This window comes from Triplophysa dalaica, chromosome 25 (assembly GCF_015846415.1).
Source record: "Triplophysa dalaica isolate WHDGS20190420 chromosome 25, ASM1584641v1, whole genome shotgun sequence".
NCBI classification, from domain to species: Eukaryota; Metazoa; Chordata; class Actinopteri; order Cypriniformes; family Nemacheilidae; genus Triplophysa; species Triplophysa dalaica.
In genome coordinates, this window is record NC_079566.1 from 10,834,048 (window position 1) to 10,853,451 (window position 19,404).

General features: G+C 35.6%; 3 protein-coding genes across 4 annotated transcripts; 2 read left to right on the top strand and 1 right to left on the bottom strand.

Moving 5' to 3' along the window:
• Positions 1 to 1,393: 1,393 nt before the first annotated feature.
• Positions 1,394 to 8,379, top strand: LOC130415554 (cytosolic phospholipase A2 gamma). Of its 2 annotated transcripts, XM_056741343.1 has the most exons (13): positions 1,394 to 1,662; positions 1,794 to 1,905; positions 2,201 to 2,343; positions 2,449 to 2,647; positions 2,946 to 3,051; positions 3,219 to 3,359; positions 3,438 to 3,503; positions 4,985 to 5,152; positions 5,313 to 5,450; positions 5,605 to 5,697; positions 7,132 to 7,286; positions 7,494 to 7,659; positions 7,818 to 8,379. In XM_056741343.1, exons 1-13 carry the CDS (start codon positions 1,637 to 1,639, stop codon positions 7,973 to 7,975), a joined length of 1,671 nt encoding a protein of 556 aa, XP_056597321.1. In that variant the 5' UTR covers positions 1,394 to 1,636; the 3' UTR covers positions 7,976 to 8,379. The 2 variants fall into 2 exon arrangements, with proteins under 2 accessions (XP_056597321.1, XP_056597322.1); XM_056741344.1 differs by lacking the exon at positions 1,394 to 1,662 and having other exon boundaries at positions 1,672 to 1,905; positions 2,235 to 2,343.
• Positions 8,380 to 8,516: 137 nt separating this feature from the next.
• si:ch73-347e22.8 (uncharacterized) lies at positions 8,517 to 10,881 on the bottom strand. Its single transcript, XM_056740853.1, has 5 exons — positions 10,662 to 10,881; positions 9,973 to 10,396; positions 9,494 to 9,548; positions 9,297 to 9,408; positions 8,517 to 9,190 (listed from the first exon to the last, which is right to left on the bottom strand). The coding sequence occupies exons 2-5, from the start codon at positions 10,279 to 10,281 to the stop codon at positions 9,130 to 9,132; spliced, it is 537 nt and encodes a 178-aa protein (XP_056596831.1). The 5' UTR covers positions 10,282 to 10,396; positions 10,662 to 10,881; the 3' UTR covers positions 8,517 to 9,129.
• Positions 10,882 to 12,677: 1,796 nt separating this feature from the next.
• Positions 12,678 to 18,277, top strand: LOC130416129 (IgGFc-binding protein-like). Its single transcript, XM_056742231.1, has 7 exons — positions 12,678 to 12,798; positions 13,352 to 14,596; positions 14,671 to 14,939; positions 15,267 to 15,834; positions 15,901 to 16,103; positions 16,204 to 16,581; positions 17,656 to 18,277. Exons 1-7 carry the CDS (start codon positions 12,756 to 12,758, stop codon positions 17,905 to 17,907), a joined length of 2,958 nt encoding a protein of 985 aa, XP_056598209.1. The 5' UTR covers positions 12,678 to 12,755; the 3' UTR covers positions 17,908 to 18,277.
• The last annotated feature ends 1,127 nt before the right edge of the window (positions 18,278 to 19,404 follow it).

The window sequence follows — 19,404 nt, forward strand, 5'->3', positions numbered from 1 at the left end:
CGGTTTGTTGATGATGGTGGTTTACGTCAGAGACGCGGTCTGCACATGTATGTGTGCATGTGTGTTAAACTGTGTCTGTACACACAACACACAGATAACATGCTGTCACAATGCATGTTGCATAAAGACATACAAACACGCTCACCTTATGTCATCAGTTGGTCTTTGTTTGTGTATCCGAGCAAATATATTTCTTATTGAAAATGTGCAACAATTAGCCAAGCGGCTACAGTCATTTGTCTTTTTGAATGTTTATTGCTGCAGCATTGAGATCAAGATAAACAGATCTGATCAGGGCTGAGACGAAGACAAGATTCAAAGAAGAATTTTGTTTGTTACATTGTCATTGTGTCCCTTGTCTCATCTTTACAATTCTGGTAACACAAACACACCTGCTTCTGTTGTGCGTGCACATCTACTCTTTCCTACAAATGTACTTGTTCACAATTATGAGGAAGATGTGAAGCTGAGATCTTTTGCCTCATTTTAACACAATGTTTAACACATTTAGAGATGTGTAAACATATTTGTGTGTTTAGGGTGTATGGTTCCAAAAAACAGAATATGTGACCCTGGATCACGAAACCAGTCTTAAGGACTACGGCAACATTTTTAGTAAAAGCCAAAAATACATTGTATGGGTAAAAATGATCTATTTTTAATTTTTGCCAAACATCATTAGGATATTAAGTAAGGATCATGGTCCGTGAAGATATTTAGCAAATTTCCTATCTTAAATATATCCAAACTTTATTTTTGTGAGTGGATGGCCTGCCACATTTGCCTCTTATTAACAACTTCAAAGGCAATTTGCTCAATATTTAGATTTTTTGCACCCTCAGATTCCTGAGTTTTAAATGGTTGTATCTCCGCCAGATATTGTCATATTATAACAACTCATACATCAATATAAATCTTATTTATTCAACTTTATGATGATGTTAAAATCTCAATTTCGAAAAATTGACCCATAAGACTGGTTTTGTCGTCCAGGGTCACATATATGCTAAATGATGTCATAGAAAAACTATTTTTGCTGTGTGGTTCTTTAATTAACCTTTAAATAACCAATGTGTAGCCTTTCGGTTTTGTTAGCTTCTTGAAATAGTATGTATTGAAATATACAAAATTAAATGACTTGTTATCTTATCTTCAATATTGATATATTAAGATATTTTATTTAATATTTTATTCATCAACACTGATCAATATGACTATAAATATATAGTAGAAATATATATATATATTATTCCTACTATATGTTTATATTTCATCCGTTATATTGATCAGTATTGATAAAAAAGTACTGATTCCTGAAGTAGACTTTTGAGAACCCTTTTCTGTACTTGTGCTTGAAGTTGATGAAATGAAAATATGTTTGGGGTTTTCCACAATTTCTTTTGTGATCTCAAAGCACTGTCCCAATAGATATTCGGCTACTCCAATTGCTTTATTTCCTCTTTCATGCTATCACATGCTCTCTATGAAAAGTTTCAGTTTGGTAGACTTCAACCTCTTCCAGCCAGAGTAAGTGCCCTTCTGATGTCTGTACTTCTTTCTGAATAATACTTTTGATTTATGTTACTATTTCTTCATTATAAGGCTCTAATGCTTTGTGAATATTTTCTCTTTACGGATGTCAAAAGGGGATCAAAGTGAAAGGTAATATAATGCAAATTCAGTTTTACAATCTTTTATTTCTCAGTCTTGCATCATTTGAAAAACGATCACTGCAATACCTTTTTACTTTCAATACTTTTGTGAGCTGTCCTGTCTGTCTTTGATTTTAACAGGAGTGTTGTGCGAATCGGTCACTCTCTGAATGAGGCTGAGAAAGATCATGTGTTCAGTAGGAGAGAATCAGTTCTGCAATGTCTTCTGCAGCATAACATACACTGTAGCCCGGTAACATGTGGATATTTACACTAGTTACATATGTTACCTGTTAAAGTAAAAACAATAGCAAGAGAGGGTAAGGAATGTATATCAGAAAGCGTGATATTGCCACAGCAAGATGATGTAATAATGGACTGTATCTGAATAAATTATAAGCCAAATCAAATAGATTTACCTACGAAAAACAATTAAATGCCAATTTTGATTTATTGGTTGAACTGCAACTTTAGAAAATGGCAGTCACTCCTTAGATTGTGTTAAATATATTTGGCAATACACGTTTTGTTTGCTGTGCACTTTACAGGAGGAGGTACCCAACATTGCACTCTTGGGTTCAGGTGGCGGTGAGAGAGCTATGCTTGGTTTGATGGGGTCATTGGTCCAGCTGTTTAAAGAGGGTCTGCTAGACTGCATGATGTATCTGTGCGGGGTCTCTGGATCAACCTGGTAAACTTTCAGATTCATGCACAAAATGAACATAATAATATTACAGTATGTACTCAAATCTCAACAAACACACACACGTATGTAAAGATTGTCTTTTTTTGGTAGGTGCATGGCCTCTATATACAAAGAACCGGATTGGTCCTCCAGGCTGGAGGAAGTGAAGGATGACGTCATACAGAGACTCACCGGTGATGGAGTCTGTTTTCTGGACAAACTGTCAATACTGGAAAAATACTACCAGAAAGACAATTTCAGTTTGACAGACATCTGGGCAGCACTAGTAATAAGTGATGTTGTGAAAGAGGTTAGGAAATAATTTGAAAAAATACTGTAAATAGTTTTATGTCGTAGATGTTATGTTGTGTATTTTATAGCGGAAACACTATTGATCACTAACCATGTCAGGACCTATGTGTTTTAGAATAGCTTTTGAATTATAATCTCACAATGCTCAGTTTTTTATTTGCATTTCATTAAGATTATATTAAAATCAGTGTTACTGGAACAATAAGCTTTGGGATGGTCTGATCTGAGGAAATGAAACTAATATTATTAAAAACGTAATAACATAATATTAACATTAGATTAAAACTTCTCTACAGATAGATGAAAATCCTCTTTCCCATCAGAGGAGGAAACAAGGCAAAGATCCGTATCCCATCTACACTGTGATCGATAAACAGAGCAATCGTGAAAGAATGACAGCAGGTTACTCACGCAACTACATAATGTCAAAAAAGATGAAAATCCAAATTCTTAGAAAATGTTCAGTTAAACATTTTACTGACTGTATAATCTATAAAACACCCATTTAAAATACAAAAAGAAACATTTGTGTGTGAACCATACATCCGAGACTTGCATGTTTGTGTCAGATGTCTTTTTTGAGGTCACAGCAGATGAGGTTGGGTACTCCATGACTGGAGCCTTTGTAGATTCCTCCTGTTTTGGATGTCAGTTTGATGAAGGTGTTAAGAAGAAAAACCAGCCCGAGATGGATATGTTGTATCTCCAAGGTAACAAACAAATGTGTGTATAGTTGACAGTTTTGGTCGGCTGAATGTTCATTTTTCTCTCTTGTTGGTGTTCCGCAGGTCTGTGTGGAAGCGTTTTTGCTGACCGTGAAAAAACAATGGAGGAACTTTTAATATTAATAAAAAGTAAGTTTACTTGTTCAAAGAGTAAGTAACATTAAATCAGAAAAATGACATTTCACTCAGTTTGTTTTGTTGCCGTGTTTGAAAGTAAGCATTCTGCCAAGTTTTAAGTCCGAAGGTGAATGAATAACAAAGATAGACACGTTTCTGACTTTTTTCACAAATACGGAGCCAGAAAAAATATTTTTTATTTTCGAGAATATGACACGTTTATGTATATGAAAACAGTCCAACAGTATATTAAATTAATCAACCTAACAAATTCTAAAAACACAATGATGCACCAATAATGTTAATCGCAGCCCGATCCGCAGACTGCCGGGTATCTACGTCACTAGAAATGGTCCCTGCCTATGTCTTTTGGGACTGCCGCGAAAACTTCACTCTCCTCCTTCAAACACTGTCGCTCGTTGTGTGCATCATGTCTAGAACCTGTGTTATATGTTGTGAAGTCCATTGTATATACCATCTAAGTCCGTCTTATTTAAACCACCAAAAGAAGAACTTTTGAGGAAACAATGGTTTCAATTCATTTTCTGTGGTATAACCCCGGGGATTTACTGTGCGGCGCGTCATTTCACCAAAGATTGCTTCAGTAATCTTGGGGCGTTCACTGCAGGATATGTTAAACGACTATCCTTGAAAGAGGGAGCCATACCAACTTTATTTGGACCTTTAAAAGTGTGACTATTTATGTTTGTCTTAACTTCAAGAAATATTTGTGTACCGTATGTCTGTGTTTAGCTAATGCATAGAACACTAACGTTAACATGTACCGTTATTTCTGGGGTATTACAGTTTGTTTATCTAGCTATGAACTTGGCTAATTTAAGTGTTCAATCGTCTATTTATCTACTATAGTCTTCAAATGTTTCTTCGTCAGACTCGGGCTCAAAACTGGTATGGTAAAATCCCCGCCATATCTATACACTGTATATAATATCCAACCACCTTTAAACCGTAACCCACCATTGATGGTAGGCGTTCCGTTTCCGGCACATGCTGAACGCGTTTGACCAATCACAACAGACTACACCATCTGACCAATCACATGACACTAGGCTAACGGATAGGAGGGGATTAGACGGATGAATCGCGGAATGAATCATTTGAGTGGCAGTCAAGAATTAAAGTAAGAATAACTGCCTGTTATTACGACATAATAGAAATGGTAAAAACACTATGTACACTATGTACAAACCAAAGTAGGACCTTAAAATCATATGTTTCTTACTCTTTAAGGATTTGTTCAAACCACATCATAAATACTTAACTTAAAAAGATATTATAACTGAAGACATAAAAATTTCATTTCATCACGCAACTGACATTGGAACACACAAACACTGCCTTACTCAAAAAAAACATCATTAACATAATCTGTCTGGTTTAAGTTCGTTTTTAATATCTGTGTCAGCTCAAATGCATTAAACCATTTTATGTTGTAAAATGGATCTGTGGAAAATGCATTCTTTTCTTTTCAGAGCTCTTTTGGCGAGAGTCAGATGTTATGTGTAACCACACGTCGCTCAGCCCTCAACATCTAAATGAAGTGTACCGGGTGACTTTGATGCTTGTGGAACTGAATCTTCTGGTGTTTAGAGAGGAAGACCCATCATCTCACATTGAAAGCCTTAATGATTTGCTAAGAGGTATCCATCACATATAAGTTTCAGAAAATCTCACACTAACTTGTTAGATAACATCCACCTGTTGGATTCAATTGCAGCACATCACCAGTACATTGTAGGTGATAAATAAAACTCCTTTCCTAATGTATTTTTTCAGTCCATAATGACATTTCTTTTTTAGAAAAGCTTAACAAAGAAGAATATGAGACTGTCATTACCGTTCAGATGATGCCAGAAGGAATTGCTACGAAGAAAATTCTGGAACAATCTCTATATGTATGCCAGAGGTATTCAGACTGGATCCAGAAACAACTAAATTGTGAGTTGTGTTGTTAACATTTAGCTCTTAAAGTCATATTGTGCTGCCATGTTGATTTTACTAATTAAAATCATAAAAATAAATAAATATATATATTTAATGTGATTTGATAAAGAAGGCAAATGACATTATGTAAACTTCTTCATTCATTTAGATAATGGGCTATGGATGCTTGTTATTAAATGCATTGAGTTAGCAACTCGCTGGATCTGGGGCACATCATATAACTTTCTCTACAACATGACAGGTGAGCAAAATTACTAACAGGACAATGTAATGCTAAAATTATTAAAATATACAAAAATATATATAATATATATTCATTACCGTTCAGGTTTAAGATAAGACAGTCGTGGCCAAATGTATTGGCAGTGACATATACTTTTTGTTTCGCAAAGTTTGCTGCTTCTCTATTTGTAGATTATTTTGCCACGTTTCTATGGTATACTGGATATCTTAAGTTAAAAATGCGTTTACATAATATATGCAAAAATCTATATTTACAGTGTTGACCCTTGTTTTTCATAACCTCTGAAATTGTCTCTAACATGCCGGGTATTAACTTCTGGGCCAAATTCTGACTGATGGCGATCCTTTCTTGCCTTATTAATGCTCTGAGTAGATCACGATTTGTTTGCTTTTCTGCCTATTCACTCACTTTTTGAGGATTTGTGACAGACGTCTGGGGAGTTTTGCTATTATTTATAATGCATCTGATTACTCTGCATTAAAAATGTATAAACAATTTGAATGAACACCACTACAACCTAAGCAGAAACTTTCAAAACACAGCATTTATGTCACGACTGTATATATTTTTTCACATTTTATAATTGTTATAATAGCAAGCGCCCTGCGATGGGTTGGCACTCCATCCAGGGTGTATCCTGCCTTGATGCCCGATGACTCCTGAGATAGGCGAAGGCTCCCCGTGACCCGAGGTAGTTCGGATAAAGCGGTAGAAAATGGATGGATGGATGGATAATAGCAAGCTCATCAAAACTTTATAATAACCAAAAAAAAATATTACGCCTGGGATTTTATTAACCAACTTCTTGAGTTGTCACCCTTATAAAAATAGACTCCCACCTATTCTGAAATTGGCTGTTTTTTCTTTATTATTCGTGCAATTCCATGCATTATACTTTTTAGCCTATAGAAATTAATATGTTTTTGCCTATACATTAATTTTAAGCATTTCAGCATGCACCTTCAGACTAAAAGATTCCTTAGATCACGAGAAACATTTGAGTCAAATGACCCTAAACTTTGAACTGCAGTGTTGTGAACTCGTATAGTGCTCTCTGACATTTCTAATACAGACACTAAACGTCCATGTGACCGTAGACATACACTGATACATTTCTAAAGCGTGAGGTTAAATCACATCTGCTGGAGATATTATTTAGGTACAGTTATTGTCTTACTGCAGAAATTGAATTTATTTTTATTTAATTTATTGAGTCATGATCAGACATTTCCTGGCCAGCTATACTCTTGCAATAAAGTAATGGTTCCACAGGGATGCTAATAGATGGTAACACTATGGTCCTTTGATTTGTTTTATAGTATTTAAATTAATGTAAAATGACATATGAGTGCTCCAAAATACTGTAGAACTAACATAGTATATGTTTAAAAGTATCTAAACCAGAAGTTAACAGTTTACTCTTATTATCAGCGCCAGAGGTTTCTCCATGTATCCTGAAAGAGGAAACAAGACATTATGAGGATGCTGGAATCTTCATAAACTCTCCTTATTTCTCAGTGTTGAGGAAAGAAAGGCACATTGATCTCATTATCTCGCTTGATTTCAGTATTGATGACCCATTCAAGGTACAGTGTAGCTCAAATTAAATACACTTTTTTTTATTACTGGCATATTATTAATAAATGCAATTTTAATTTATTACATTGAAGTATACCTTTTGGCTCGATGTACATATGCCGATAGCATAAACATCCTATTGTTTTGTCACAGCTACACACACAAACAAACAAACAAATAAACCATTCTATAAACATTTTTATTTCAATTTACAGACAGTGGTTCAGACTGCTGAAACATGCAAAGAGCTACAGATTCCATTTCCCAAAGTTCACATATCTGAGCAGGACAGACACGCTCCAAAAGACTTCTACGTGTTTGAAAGCCACAATGCGCCGACTGTGATTCATATCCCTCTTTTCAACATTATAAATTGTGAAGGTAATGCCAACAACCATATTAAAAACTGCTAAATAACGACATTATTCATCATAATTTAAAACTGTGCACTGCTGAGGATTATGATATAGTCTTTTTCAGTTATTGTGTGCAGAAAAGGCTAATATAAAAACTCACCGGTGCTGAAATTGTGTTAACAGGAGAAGTTAGTAAGTGGAAGAAAAGATACACAACCTTCCAACTGCCCTACAACTGTGAAATGATTCATGATCTGCTGGAGAAAGCTGAGGTGAACATCAAAAATAACAAAGTGGATATTTTGAGAGAGATTCAGAAAGTCATTAATAGAAAAGCTTAAAACCACACGCTGTGCTGTTAAATCCAGGATAATATATATTTTCTTCTTCTTCTTGTATGCATATTTCAAACAGCACCATATATTGTGCGATTATATTTCCTGACATTTTTCTATTTTCCTAATATTTTAAATTGTTGCAGAAAACTATTCTAAAATCACAACCATCATGAAAATGGCTCATTGAATTAAGGTGTTCTATCTCTTGACCAATAGAGGGCAGCACATGTAGAGTTTTGTTTGTTTCAACTGCAAACTGAAAAGAACAGAGACAATATACAGTAAAGTATAAACATTATTAAAATGTATGTATATTTTGCTGATTAAAGTAAGTTTGCACAGTAAGAAGCTTTAAAATGCAGACACTTGATAAAAGCAAGGACAGTCTTATTGGTTATTATTATGATTAAGGTGCAATTAATATGCCATAAGACCTTGATATAAGTGATATGGATATTTTATCTTAGTGTAAGTCCTTTAAAAGAGCATTTTGGCATATCTCCGTGAGGCATTATGGTAAAGAATTCAAACATGACATGGTCAATAAGTTTTACTTCTGTGTAGAATCTGAGTTGTTTTTAATTGTTTGTAATCGTACATGTATGATAAAAAACATGTTATAAACAAACCTTGAAAAATAGGTTAATTCCATTGTTTCATTTGGGTCAAATAACAACCAACACATGCATACCAGTAGAAACAATTACAATTCTGGAAGGGTCTGTGTTGTGTTGATTATAATGAACAGTTAATGAATACAGAATACCTTACAATCATAATAACACATTAAAAACAGAACATCATATAAAAAGAATTCTTAACATGCCCTGACAAAGTGTGCTTTTGAATATAAAAACAACGTTCCAGCTTAATAAAAAAATACATTAGAGCGCCTCCTTTAGTTAAAAAATGTTTTAACTAAAACATAGTATTCATCTTATCAAATTATTATTAAGGAGTATCAAATCTCCTTACTGGTATACCTTTATTTTTTTTAGCAGATGCTTTAATCCAAAGTACTTGACAGTAATTGTTATATTTACTTAATTCAGTAATTAAACAAAGTTTAATCACAGGCCTGTGGAAACTACAGAGATGTGCGCATAGTACTGTGCGCACAAATCTTTTTCTGAACATCCTTTGATAAAACTCTTAAATTAAGACTTCTTATTTTCTTGCTGCGTTGTGTTTTGCACTATGGTTTTAGGGCATAGTCCACTGCAATAGTAAAAAAAGAATTTTAGATATTAACACCTTCATTCATATTTTTCACAGGACTAATTTACTCACATTTATTTATAAATCTGCCTATATTTGTACTCACTCTGCATCTGTGCCCGTTTTCAAATAAGCACACACTTGACTTGGCTGCTCGAGTTGCTTTTTAAAGTCTGTAATATCTTTGTTCCACGTTGTCTTAGAAGCAGCAAAGTTACCTAATAGACAAAAAGAAAGAAGAATGATCTAACTTTCTTGACCCATTTTTAGTTTGTGTTTGTGTTTTTCCCTTTTTAATTATACCTTCAACATCAGCTTTCTCCTTCTCCACACCTGCAATATTCTCGTTCATTTTGGCCTGTGGAACGTTGACACAAAGGCAGTTGGTAAAAAAAGGATAGCAGAGCTGATAGATAGGGCTTGCACTTGTTTGTAAACCTGCTCAGGTGGTTGTTTTGTTAGTTTTGTTACCTGCTCGACAAGTGAGCTGGCATGTCAGCCCATGATGAACAAAATGCAAATGTATATGACATTATTAATCTGCTCATGTGATAATTGTATCAGCCCTGAATACATTGACATTTCTGTCATAATAATATTCAAATATCTGCTTAAATTAAATGATCTAAAAATTGGTGTAGTATCATTTGTTAACAGAAAATATTTAATATTTTGTATTTCCAATGGCAGTGTCCAAAATTACCTGTATTTTTAGGGACGTTTTACCGTACCAAAGACTCAAAATTTGACATACTTTTGCAACATGGATCTTCAGTACTTACCAATAGATCCTGACATGCTTTAACTTCCTCTGTCATTTTCTGCTGAACCAAAACCTCTTTCTTTATTTCGACATCATGGTCATTAAAATCCTTCTGTAGGATGTCCATCTCCATGTTCTTGTTTTGAAATTCTAACTGTAAATTTGTTAAATCTAATTCTGTTCTCCTTTGAACCGTCTCCGAAAACTTCAATTCAGATGTTATTTCATTTAATAATTCAGTTTGAATGTGCTTGTATCCTATCAAGCTCAAAGCCACACTTGCCATTATTACCAATAATAGCAGCGGGCAGCAGGACCTCCTCTCCATGACTGTGTCGTTGCTCGAAGAGGTTTTAAAATCTGCTTATATAAAAACTCCAATTTTTATAATTATAGATTTGTGTCTATATCTGTGTATATCTGATGTATATGAGTAGAGGCGTCTGTAAAAGAAAACGTAACGGAGAAATAAAGAATAAAATAAGGTCCTGGCATTCCATGAGGCACAGTTACAGTATACATTACACCATATTTGTAAGTAAGTCTAAACTTCCTGGTGTCATGAAGTAAATGATTAACTTGCAGACTAACAGATTGTCTGATCATTATTTGACAATAAACACAACAAAAGCTTTTAACATTTTTCAAAACTAAACCTACAATGGTTTGAACGTGTCATTCGCAGATAAGTGTAATGAATCAACTCACCTTTATCCAGGAGCTTACGTGCACACGCTAAAAAGTGTCTAACAGTAAACAAACCGAGTTGATTGGGATTAGCAAATATGAGTTAACGTTATATAACTTATGTAATGATAATAAATCAACGTCACTAAAGTACACCAAAGAAATAAAATAGTTTGTAAAATTTTCTATTAGTGCGTCTTTTTTGTGTGTCGCCGTACCCTCTGTCATTGAGCAGTCTGAATGATTATCATCTTTCATTTCCTTCATTGTCACGTGACCAGTCGGACCAGTTGAGCAAGGATGTCAGTTAATTCTCTGAACCAGGTCTCCTATCTGTTTTATCAAAGAGGTATGATAGGGTAAAATAGCTCTTTGGGAGCTCTGATTCTTTCTATCTTTTCAGATTTTTACTTGTCTTTAATTTTTCACGTATTTATTTCCAAATTCAATTTGCTCTGGAAAATTATTTTCTCTACATCAAAGGTAATCGGAAAAACAGGACCTTAAAGTCATATTTGCATTATGCAAAGAAGTTGAAGGCGTAATGTAGCCTCTCGGTTGTACCAATTATGAAACAATAGGCATTTATCAATGCAGATCTTTTTTACTTCATTTTTGCTGAAACATATCTGTAATCTAATGATAAGAGCTTTATTGTTTGTTTTAGGTTAGCACACCCTACTCATTAAAATACCAGGGAGTAACCATCAGTAGCTTTTTTCTATCTTTATTAAAGTGAGTTTATAAGGGGAAGTAGTTCATCCAGGAGAACCTGAATTCTTCTGAAATGGTCAGATTTAAAGACATGGTTAAGATTAAAGTGACAATTCACCCCAAAGTGTCAATTCTGTCATCATTTACTCATCTAGTCATTTCAAAACCAGTATGACTTTCTTCTGCAGAACACAAAAGAAGATATTCACCTCTACTGTATGGACACAAAAACAATGCAAGTGAATGGGGGCCAGTTAACAACATTCTAGAAAATATCTTCTTTTATGTTCCGCTTAAGAAAGAAAGTCAAACTGGTTTTAAATTAGAAGAGGGTGAGTAAATATTGACAGATTTTTTGCATTTAAACTTTCCCTTTAAGCCATGACTATGCCATAAGTAATGATATTAAAGTCACTTTAATAAAAATCTAAGAGAAAAAAACATTACTGTTTTGCATCTTGGAAGAATATAAACACAAATATTTTTCAGCCTGTTAGAGTTCACAGAGACTTTATATTAAAATGGTCACACTAAATAAACAATTATTATTAATAAGAGTTTATTCATAGCACGTTAATTTATATGTTTTTCGCAAACGTGTTTTTTTTTATCACATCACTTTATTGGTTGTATTTTGAGAGCAGGCGTAACGACATCAATTGACACAAATGTACATTATTTTGTACTGTATATTATATAAAAATTAGGAATATAACATCTTTTATATATACAGGTCACAAAAAAGCTGTTGCAATGGACAAATTAGACACAAAACAGAATAACAGTGATACAATTCAGGCACTAAGAAATTAATATGCTTTTAATTACACTGCTTGATATTGCTGCATTATGATACATTTGTTAAGAAAATGTAAGTGGACTATTAACCGTAAAACCAATATTGACACATGGATGGATTTTATGAGTGCTTTTCTCTGGAGAGGTGTGAGAGGTCAGAATGATTTGACTTTAGATTCAAATGGACACAGACAGTGGAGGGTCTTTAAATGTAAAGCAACAAAAATAAACCAACCCAACTATAATTTGGGCCAGTTGAAGTATAATATCAATCTTATTAGAGCGAATTAAGTGCATCATATTGATAAACAGTCTATGGCAAGTGTTATTCTTTCTGATTTGCTGACTCACATACAGAAAACCATATGAAGATACAGTATATAGGTGTCAACCAATTTCTGATTGGCTCCTGGTGATGTTACCAGATGAATTTAAACCCCCTGCACCATTATGGTCCATACTCTTTGGCAGGTAAGTGCATTGACAACATTTCTACATCATGTACATTTGTCATAAATGTTTGATGAAATCTTGCCTTCTTTGTGTTTACCATATTTTAAATGATTGCTCTGCACTTTTATTCAGATTAACACGACTGTGAAGATGAAAGAAATATTTTGTATTTTTGCGGCCCTCCTACTCTGTGGTAAGGTTTTGGTTTTTTAAATCTGCACCCAAATTGTTGCAAATTCGAAAGATTTAGAAATCTCAGTACTGATTCCAAATCAATTGGAATTGAAAACTAAGCATACATAATATTTTTAAGAACATTTACAATACCACATAAGTAGAGATGTCTATGTTTAATATGTGTGATTAGAATTACTCCTTTATGAATATTATTAAAGAGATCGTATTAAATATAGATCATTTAATTATTAATGTCAAACTTCACCATTTGTGACCCAGTCTGTAAAAACCCATCTCAAGTCATTTTTTGTGATTTTTTTGTAATGTAAAGAACATTGTGGAAATAAAACTTTGATATTTTTTATCAAAAACTTTTTTTATAACAAACTTTGATGGTCATTATCTCAAAATTTGATCATAAGACTTAAGCCTGGATTTCACAAGAAGTCCCTTTAAAATGTTTTGTATCACAATATAAATGTAAAGAGCAATTTCACAAATCCTCATAAAATAGTTACAAATTGAGATTGTGTTTTAGATTTCTACTGATCTTTACATTCTCATCTCAGGGCTTGCTTCAGGTGGACCAGCAGGGACGGAGTTTGCTCTGTCGTTCATGCAGAACAGCCAACTGGGCACTAACAGCGCCTCTACTCGTCTGATGCTGGACATTTCAAATCCTTCCAAATTATTCGCCAATGTGAAGGTAACTGCTCTGGGAAAAACCTTTGAGCAAACCATCCAACCGGGTCAGGGTGCCACCTTCCAGCTGCCTAGTGGTGTGGAGATCAGTGGAACCAAAACAACCCATCAGACGATTCAAGTGCTGTCTGACCAAAAAATCCTGGTGTCGTCCTTCAACTACAAGTTGTACTCCTCTGACACATCATTGATCTACCCTGTCGAGGACTGGGGTACAGAATATTACCTCTTCACCCCAATGTTGGGTCCTCTTGGTTCCTTTAAAGAGTTTTCGATCGTCAACTATGACACTCAAAATTCAATCGAGGTCCAGCTCAGTGGTAAGGTCGTGTTTAAAGGCTCTTTTTACCCAAGAGGAAGCAAACTCACATTCGACCTGATGCCCATGGAAAGCGTGCAGATCCAAAGTCAGGATGACCTCACAGGTTCAAGAATCAAATCCCAACAACCCGTCGCAGTTTTTGCAGGCCACAGTTGTGCTTGGTTTTATTCGACATGCTCGCATGTGTATGAACAGCTTATTCCTGTTAGCAACTGGGGAAAAGAGTTCATGGTGGCACCTATCAACTGTACATTGCCACAGTTTCGTTTCGACATGGTTCAAATAATAGCCTCGCAAACAACTACAGTAAACATCAACAGTGATAGCCCAAAGTTACCTATAAAAATGATAGCAGGGGAATCTTTATACATTAACTTATATTGGCCAGACTCCTTCCACATCACCGCCGATAACGGGATCCAGGTTTTGTATTTATTTAATGGAGGAACGAGACAGAACGGAGACACAATCGAGCCTTTCCTGATGAACATCCTGCCAATCGATTTCTTTGGCACGTCGTACATCTTATACGTTCAAACTGACTTTACAAACCAAGCCGTTATAATAGCACAAACCAAAGACCTGGATGGACTCACGTTCGATATGTTACGCCTGCCGCAAAATCCTCAGTGGCAGCAAGTTGGTGCCAGTGAATATTCATGGGCTCAGATAACGTATACTCAAGGTTCTGGATTCCATACGGTAAGCGGTCCTAACCCCTTTGGCCTTTACAGCATAGGAATGGGTAACAAAAACGGTTATGGCTCTGCAGCCCCTGGAACGTCAGCAGGTACGAAAACAAGCATAAATGCAGATTTGGTTTTCTTATGGATGTGTATTAATTCTGTTTTTGTGTCTGTTAAGTGTCTACCGCCACCTGTACCATTTCTGGAGATCCTCACTACAACACTTTTGACAACAAAACCTACGACTTTCAAGGAACGTGCACGTACACGGCAGCTCAGGCGTGTCATCTAGAAGGAACAAAGCTCACTCCATTCGCGGTCGTGGTGCAGAATGCCTTGTGGGATGAAATTCAGAGCTCTCCGGATGTTTCCATGGCTAAAGCTGTGGTTGTTGAGGTTTATAACCTCACTTTGGTGCTTCGAAGAAACCAACTGAAACAGATAATGGTTAGGATTTGTAACACATTGTGTCCTTTAATCGATTTATAATATTGTAAACTGCTTCAGGAAATCAAATGGTAAAATAAGATCTAACTAAACATATTCCTTAAAATAATAAACGGCAATAACATGACATGGACCAAACTTGACATTTGGTATCCTAAGTACGATCATTTCTTAGTTGCATTTAGTATTTTTAAACACTTTTTAATACAAACCAGCTACCTATATGTGGGGCTTATGCACTTATTAATTCAATATTTTGACATATCTAGATTTTATGTTGTAGATTTACTCAATATATGACATCTTATAAGATCTTTACATTTTCAGGTCAACAACATCTTGAACAACATTCCTTTAAGTTTGCTCAACGGAAAAGTCAAAGTCTTTCAAGAAGGCACACACTATGCCATCACGACAGACTTTGGCTTGAAGGTCACGTATGATATGGTTTACCACGTCGCGATCACGGTTCCCAGCGACTTTGGCGATAAAATGTGCGGCCTCTGCGGAAACTACAATGAAAAACCAATTGATGAGTACCAGCTGCCAGACGGCAAGCAAACCACAGATGTAATTACGTTCGGCGCTGCGTGGAAAGTGCCCGTTGCTGGTGTCGTATGTGACGATGGCTGCATTGGAAATTTGTGTCCGACTTGTGACCCACAGAAGAAGATTATCTATGAAAAAGACTGCAGTATCATCACTGATCCTAAAGGGCCTTTCGCAGCCTGCCACGGTGTGATAAACCCCATGTCATACTTTGACGATTGTGTGTATGATGTTTGCATCGGTGAGGGAGATCGGGACATGCTCTGCCACAGCGTTGGTTCCTATGTGATTGACTGCCAGGATTTTGGAGTCGCAATCCAAAACTGGAGAACACCTCAGTTCTGCCGTAAGTAATCGATGCGAGGTTGCTTATCGAAGTTATTTACAAAACTAAACACACTTCCTTTTGCAGCTTTAATGTGCCCTGCTAACAGTCACTACCAGATATGTGCCGTGATCTGTGACACACCCTGCCCCGGGCTAACCGACATCAACACCTGCAATAAAAACACCTGCGCGGAAGGCTGCGCCTGCGACACTGGTTTCTATTTCAACGGAACAGGCTGCATGCCATTGGAACAATGCGGCTGTTATGAAAACGGCGTTTCCTACGAGGTTGGAAGTCATCTTTGTTTTCATTAAAATAAGGCACATACTTCCCAGTGTTTGTGGAAAGAATAATGTGATAAGCTATGGTATTACATCCATTTTACAGATTGGAGAATCTGAAGTTCAAGAGGGCTGCCATAAACGCATAACTTGCAAACCCTCTGGTGAAGTGACACATGAATTTATTAAATGTAATGACTATGAAATCTGCCAGAATCAAAATGGCGTCCGCGGGTGTTACCCAGCGCAGTGTCTCATAGAAGCAGGAGGCTCTATAACTCTTTTTAGTGGAAAAAGTGGAGGCCTTACAGAAACTGGAGCATATGAGATAGTGAAAGTGTGTAATGATACTCTGGACACTCAATGGTTCCGTGTGGTAGTGGAGGTTCTGATGTGTGGTGAAACTGGATTCAATGGTGTGGCTGCTGCGTATGTCTTCTATGAGGGTGGCATCATTTCTGTGAACAGAGAACTTTCAACATGGGTAAGTTATTAATGTAGTTAGAAAGTTTATATGTACACTATGAGGACAAAAGTATTGGGACGCACTCTTTTAATAAACAGGCTTATCTGGTTATTCCAATCAAAACAAATGTTAATGGAACAGATAATCCCAAAAACAAAAAATCCATCCTCATTTACTCACTAAACCTGTATGACTTTCTTTCTTCTGCAGAACAGAAAAGTGTTGGTAACCAAAAACCTTGGTCCCCATTGACTTCTATTGTATAGACACAAAAGCAATGCAAGTCAATGGGGATCTAGTGTCAGCCTCAGACGTAACTCCCACGGACCGTTGGCTAAACGTCTGATATGGAAGTAATTCAGCATGTTCGAATTCGTCTTTTAATTCTTTAAAGGCTCACAACATAAACTTAAAATTAATCATTTTTGGAACGTTTCTGAATGTACACCGGTCTGTTACTGCCGGGACATTTCCACGCCTGTACACACGATGTGGTACAAAACCAAACGTGATTAGTTGCTTTACCGGACAGTCATATGGCCTCTTGAGTGAGCCTTGGCCAAAGAAAGTGTCGATACGTTAAAGGTCTGGCTATGCGAGACTAATGGGGATCAACGGTTGTGGTGTACCAACATTCTTCAAAATATCTTCTTTTGTTGTCTGCAGAGAAAAGAAAGTCAAACTGGTTTAAAATGACAAGAAGGATAGTATATGATGACAGATTTTTTTTTTTTGGGGTGAACTACTCCTTTAATGCTATAGCAAACAACACCATATTAAAAAAATGTGTTTCCATCTTTGTTGAAAGGCTCCTTTTCTGTTCAGAAATGACTGTACCCCTGTGTCATTGATAGGTTCTTTGCTCATCCCAAAGGTGTTCAAGTGTGGGCTTGACACAGACCGGTCAAGTTCTTCCACACTAGACTGACTCAATCACATTTCTTTTTGAACCTTCCTTTGTGCACAGGGGTATTGTCAGTTTGGAACAGAAAAGGGCCCTGCCCAAACTGTCACTATACAATTAGCAACACACAAAAATGCCTGGCAAGCTATTTATAAAACAATATTCCATCTTTGTCTCTCCATTTATAGGTCAATGGAATGAAAGTTGCTCTACCAAAGGAACTGAATAATAACATTTCAGTTCAGCTGTCTGGTGATGCTGTTGTGATTAAGATGTCTGCGCTCACAGTGACTTACACCTCACTGGCTTTCGTGGTAACAGTTAATGGGCAGATGGATGGCGTGTTGTGCGGTGCCTGTAGTCAGTTAAATGCTGAATATGTTGCTAGTAGTGGGATGAACATTTGGAGAGCCCCTGATTTCCCCATATCATGTGTTTAAAATGTTAAAAAGGCTAGTGAGGATAGAAATATAGCTGTGGTTGAATGTGTACAATGAAGATTATATAGATAAATCCATAAATCCATCTTCCTTCATATCTCTAGGTATCTCCTGTTTTTACCACAGTGCCTAAATTGATTTGTTCATAATACATTTTGATTTCTATGAAGCTTTCCACTTGATTTTGAAGAAGAAATAAAGCACAGTATAGGCTACTGTATGATCTGATTAAAGTGCTTTGTGATGACTGTATGGACATATTAAAATGAGCTAATTTTATACTTATAATATTGTTGGGAGTAGATTTGTAAAGTGTAAAGTGCACAAACTGCATATGTATACACTTATAAATCATTATAATGAAGCTTTAAAACAAAATAAATGTTAAGGCAAGGTGTGCACCTGTGTAAAAATAAATAATTAAATGAATAAAAGCATTTATGATGTCTTTTCACATTCCCATCCCAAATCAAGACAATCCTTTGAGGCAAATAAAATGCTTTTGTCACAAAGTCAAACACACTTTGATCTTTTTCAAAAGCACACTTATCTTGACTGTGTGAATGAACCACGATTGGAATTTGATTGGGACACTTTCGTTGTTGGAGGTTGCTATTGAAAAGCCTGTTTGCCTTTTGGGAGGTGACAAAGAAACAACATAGATAAAAGTTTAATAATTATATAAAGGATAATATAAAGGAGATAACTTAAACCGGTTTCAGAACTCATGTAACCACCTACTGTAAACACAAAATGTTGTGTAAATGCGGATGCTCAAACTTTGTACAAGATTGAAAATTCAGTTGTCGTTTTTTACTCATCTGCCTAGCCTATATTACAGCTCCACATACACTTTTCATAATAATAGTAATGGACATTTTGGTTTAAATATTTTGTATCTTATTTTGTGAAGGTGTTTATTATAATGGCAAGAGTAAGATGGTAAAGGGACGATCTCTGAGCAACTCTAGCCAGTACTTTGTCATTGACTGTGACTTTTTCATTTTGTTGACGAACATTCTTTTTTTGGCAGAAAATACACTGCATGTTGGTTGCATGGTGGGAATTTCAAATAATTCTCCAATGTTTTGATTACCAAATAACTGTTCAATGAGGTTTTCGACCAGAAGGTGGCGATCGGTGAATGTTGTCGGTGGGTGAGTCATTGAATAATGGGCCATACCAACTATGTATGCTATTTATTGATAGCCTAATTATTTACTTATTTAAATGTATTGTAAAAACTAAATAATTTTTTTTTTAATATAATTTATTAAGGAAACGTTTGCTTGTTGCTTGTAAATAATTCAGCTGACCTTTTACTAAATAATTGGTTGTACAGTATACATTTTATATGCTAATGTAGTTGTTGTGCATTTATAACAATACTGTTTTAGTGATTAAAAGTAAAACAATAATAATTAATAATTTCCCACATATAAGTCTGCATATATGTAGTGTAGAATAGTGTACAATAGGAAGACAAACATATACATT

Bases quoted from the DNA above. Each gene is read 5' to 3' on its own strand.
- LOC130415554 (XM_056741343.1), top strand. From the start codon at position 1,637: ATGTCAAAAGGGGATCAAAGTGAAAG. The intron at 1,663-1,793 runs GTAATATAATGC...TGATTTTAACAG, and splicing joins AAAGGGGATCAAAGTGAAAG to GAGTGTTGTGCGAATCGGTC. The intron at 5,153-5,312 runs GTATCCATCACA...TTTCTTTTTTAG, and splicing joins CCTTAATGATTTGCTAAGAG to AAAAGCTTAACAAAGAAGAA.
- si:ch73-347e22.8 (XM_056740853.1), bottom strand. From the start codon at position 10,281: ATGGAGAGGAGGTCCTGCTGCCCGCTGCTATTATTGGTAATAATGGCA. The intron at 9,409-9,493 runs GTATAATTAAAA...TTTGTCTATTAG, and splicing joins GGAGAAAGCTGATGTTGAAG to GTAACTTTGCTGCTTCTAAG. The intron at 9,191-9,296 runs GTGAGTACAAAT...TTACTATTGCAG, and splicing joins AAAACGGGCACAGATGCAGA to TGGACTATGCCCTAAAACCA.
- LOC130416129 (XM_056742231.1), top strand. From the start codon at position 12,756: ATGAAAGAAATATTTTGTATTTTTGCGGCCCTCCTACTCTGTG. The intron at 14,597-14,670 runs GTACGAAAACAA...GTGTCTGTTAAG, and splicing joins AGCCCCTGGAACGTCAGCAG to TGTCTACCGCCACCTGTACC. The intron at 16,104-16,203 runs GTTGGAAGTCAT...TCCATTTTACAG, and splicing joins AAAACGGCGTTTCCTACGAG to ATTGGAGAATCTGAAGTTCA.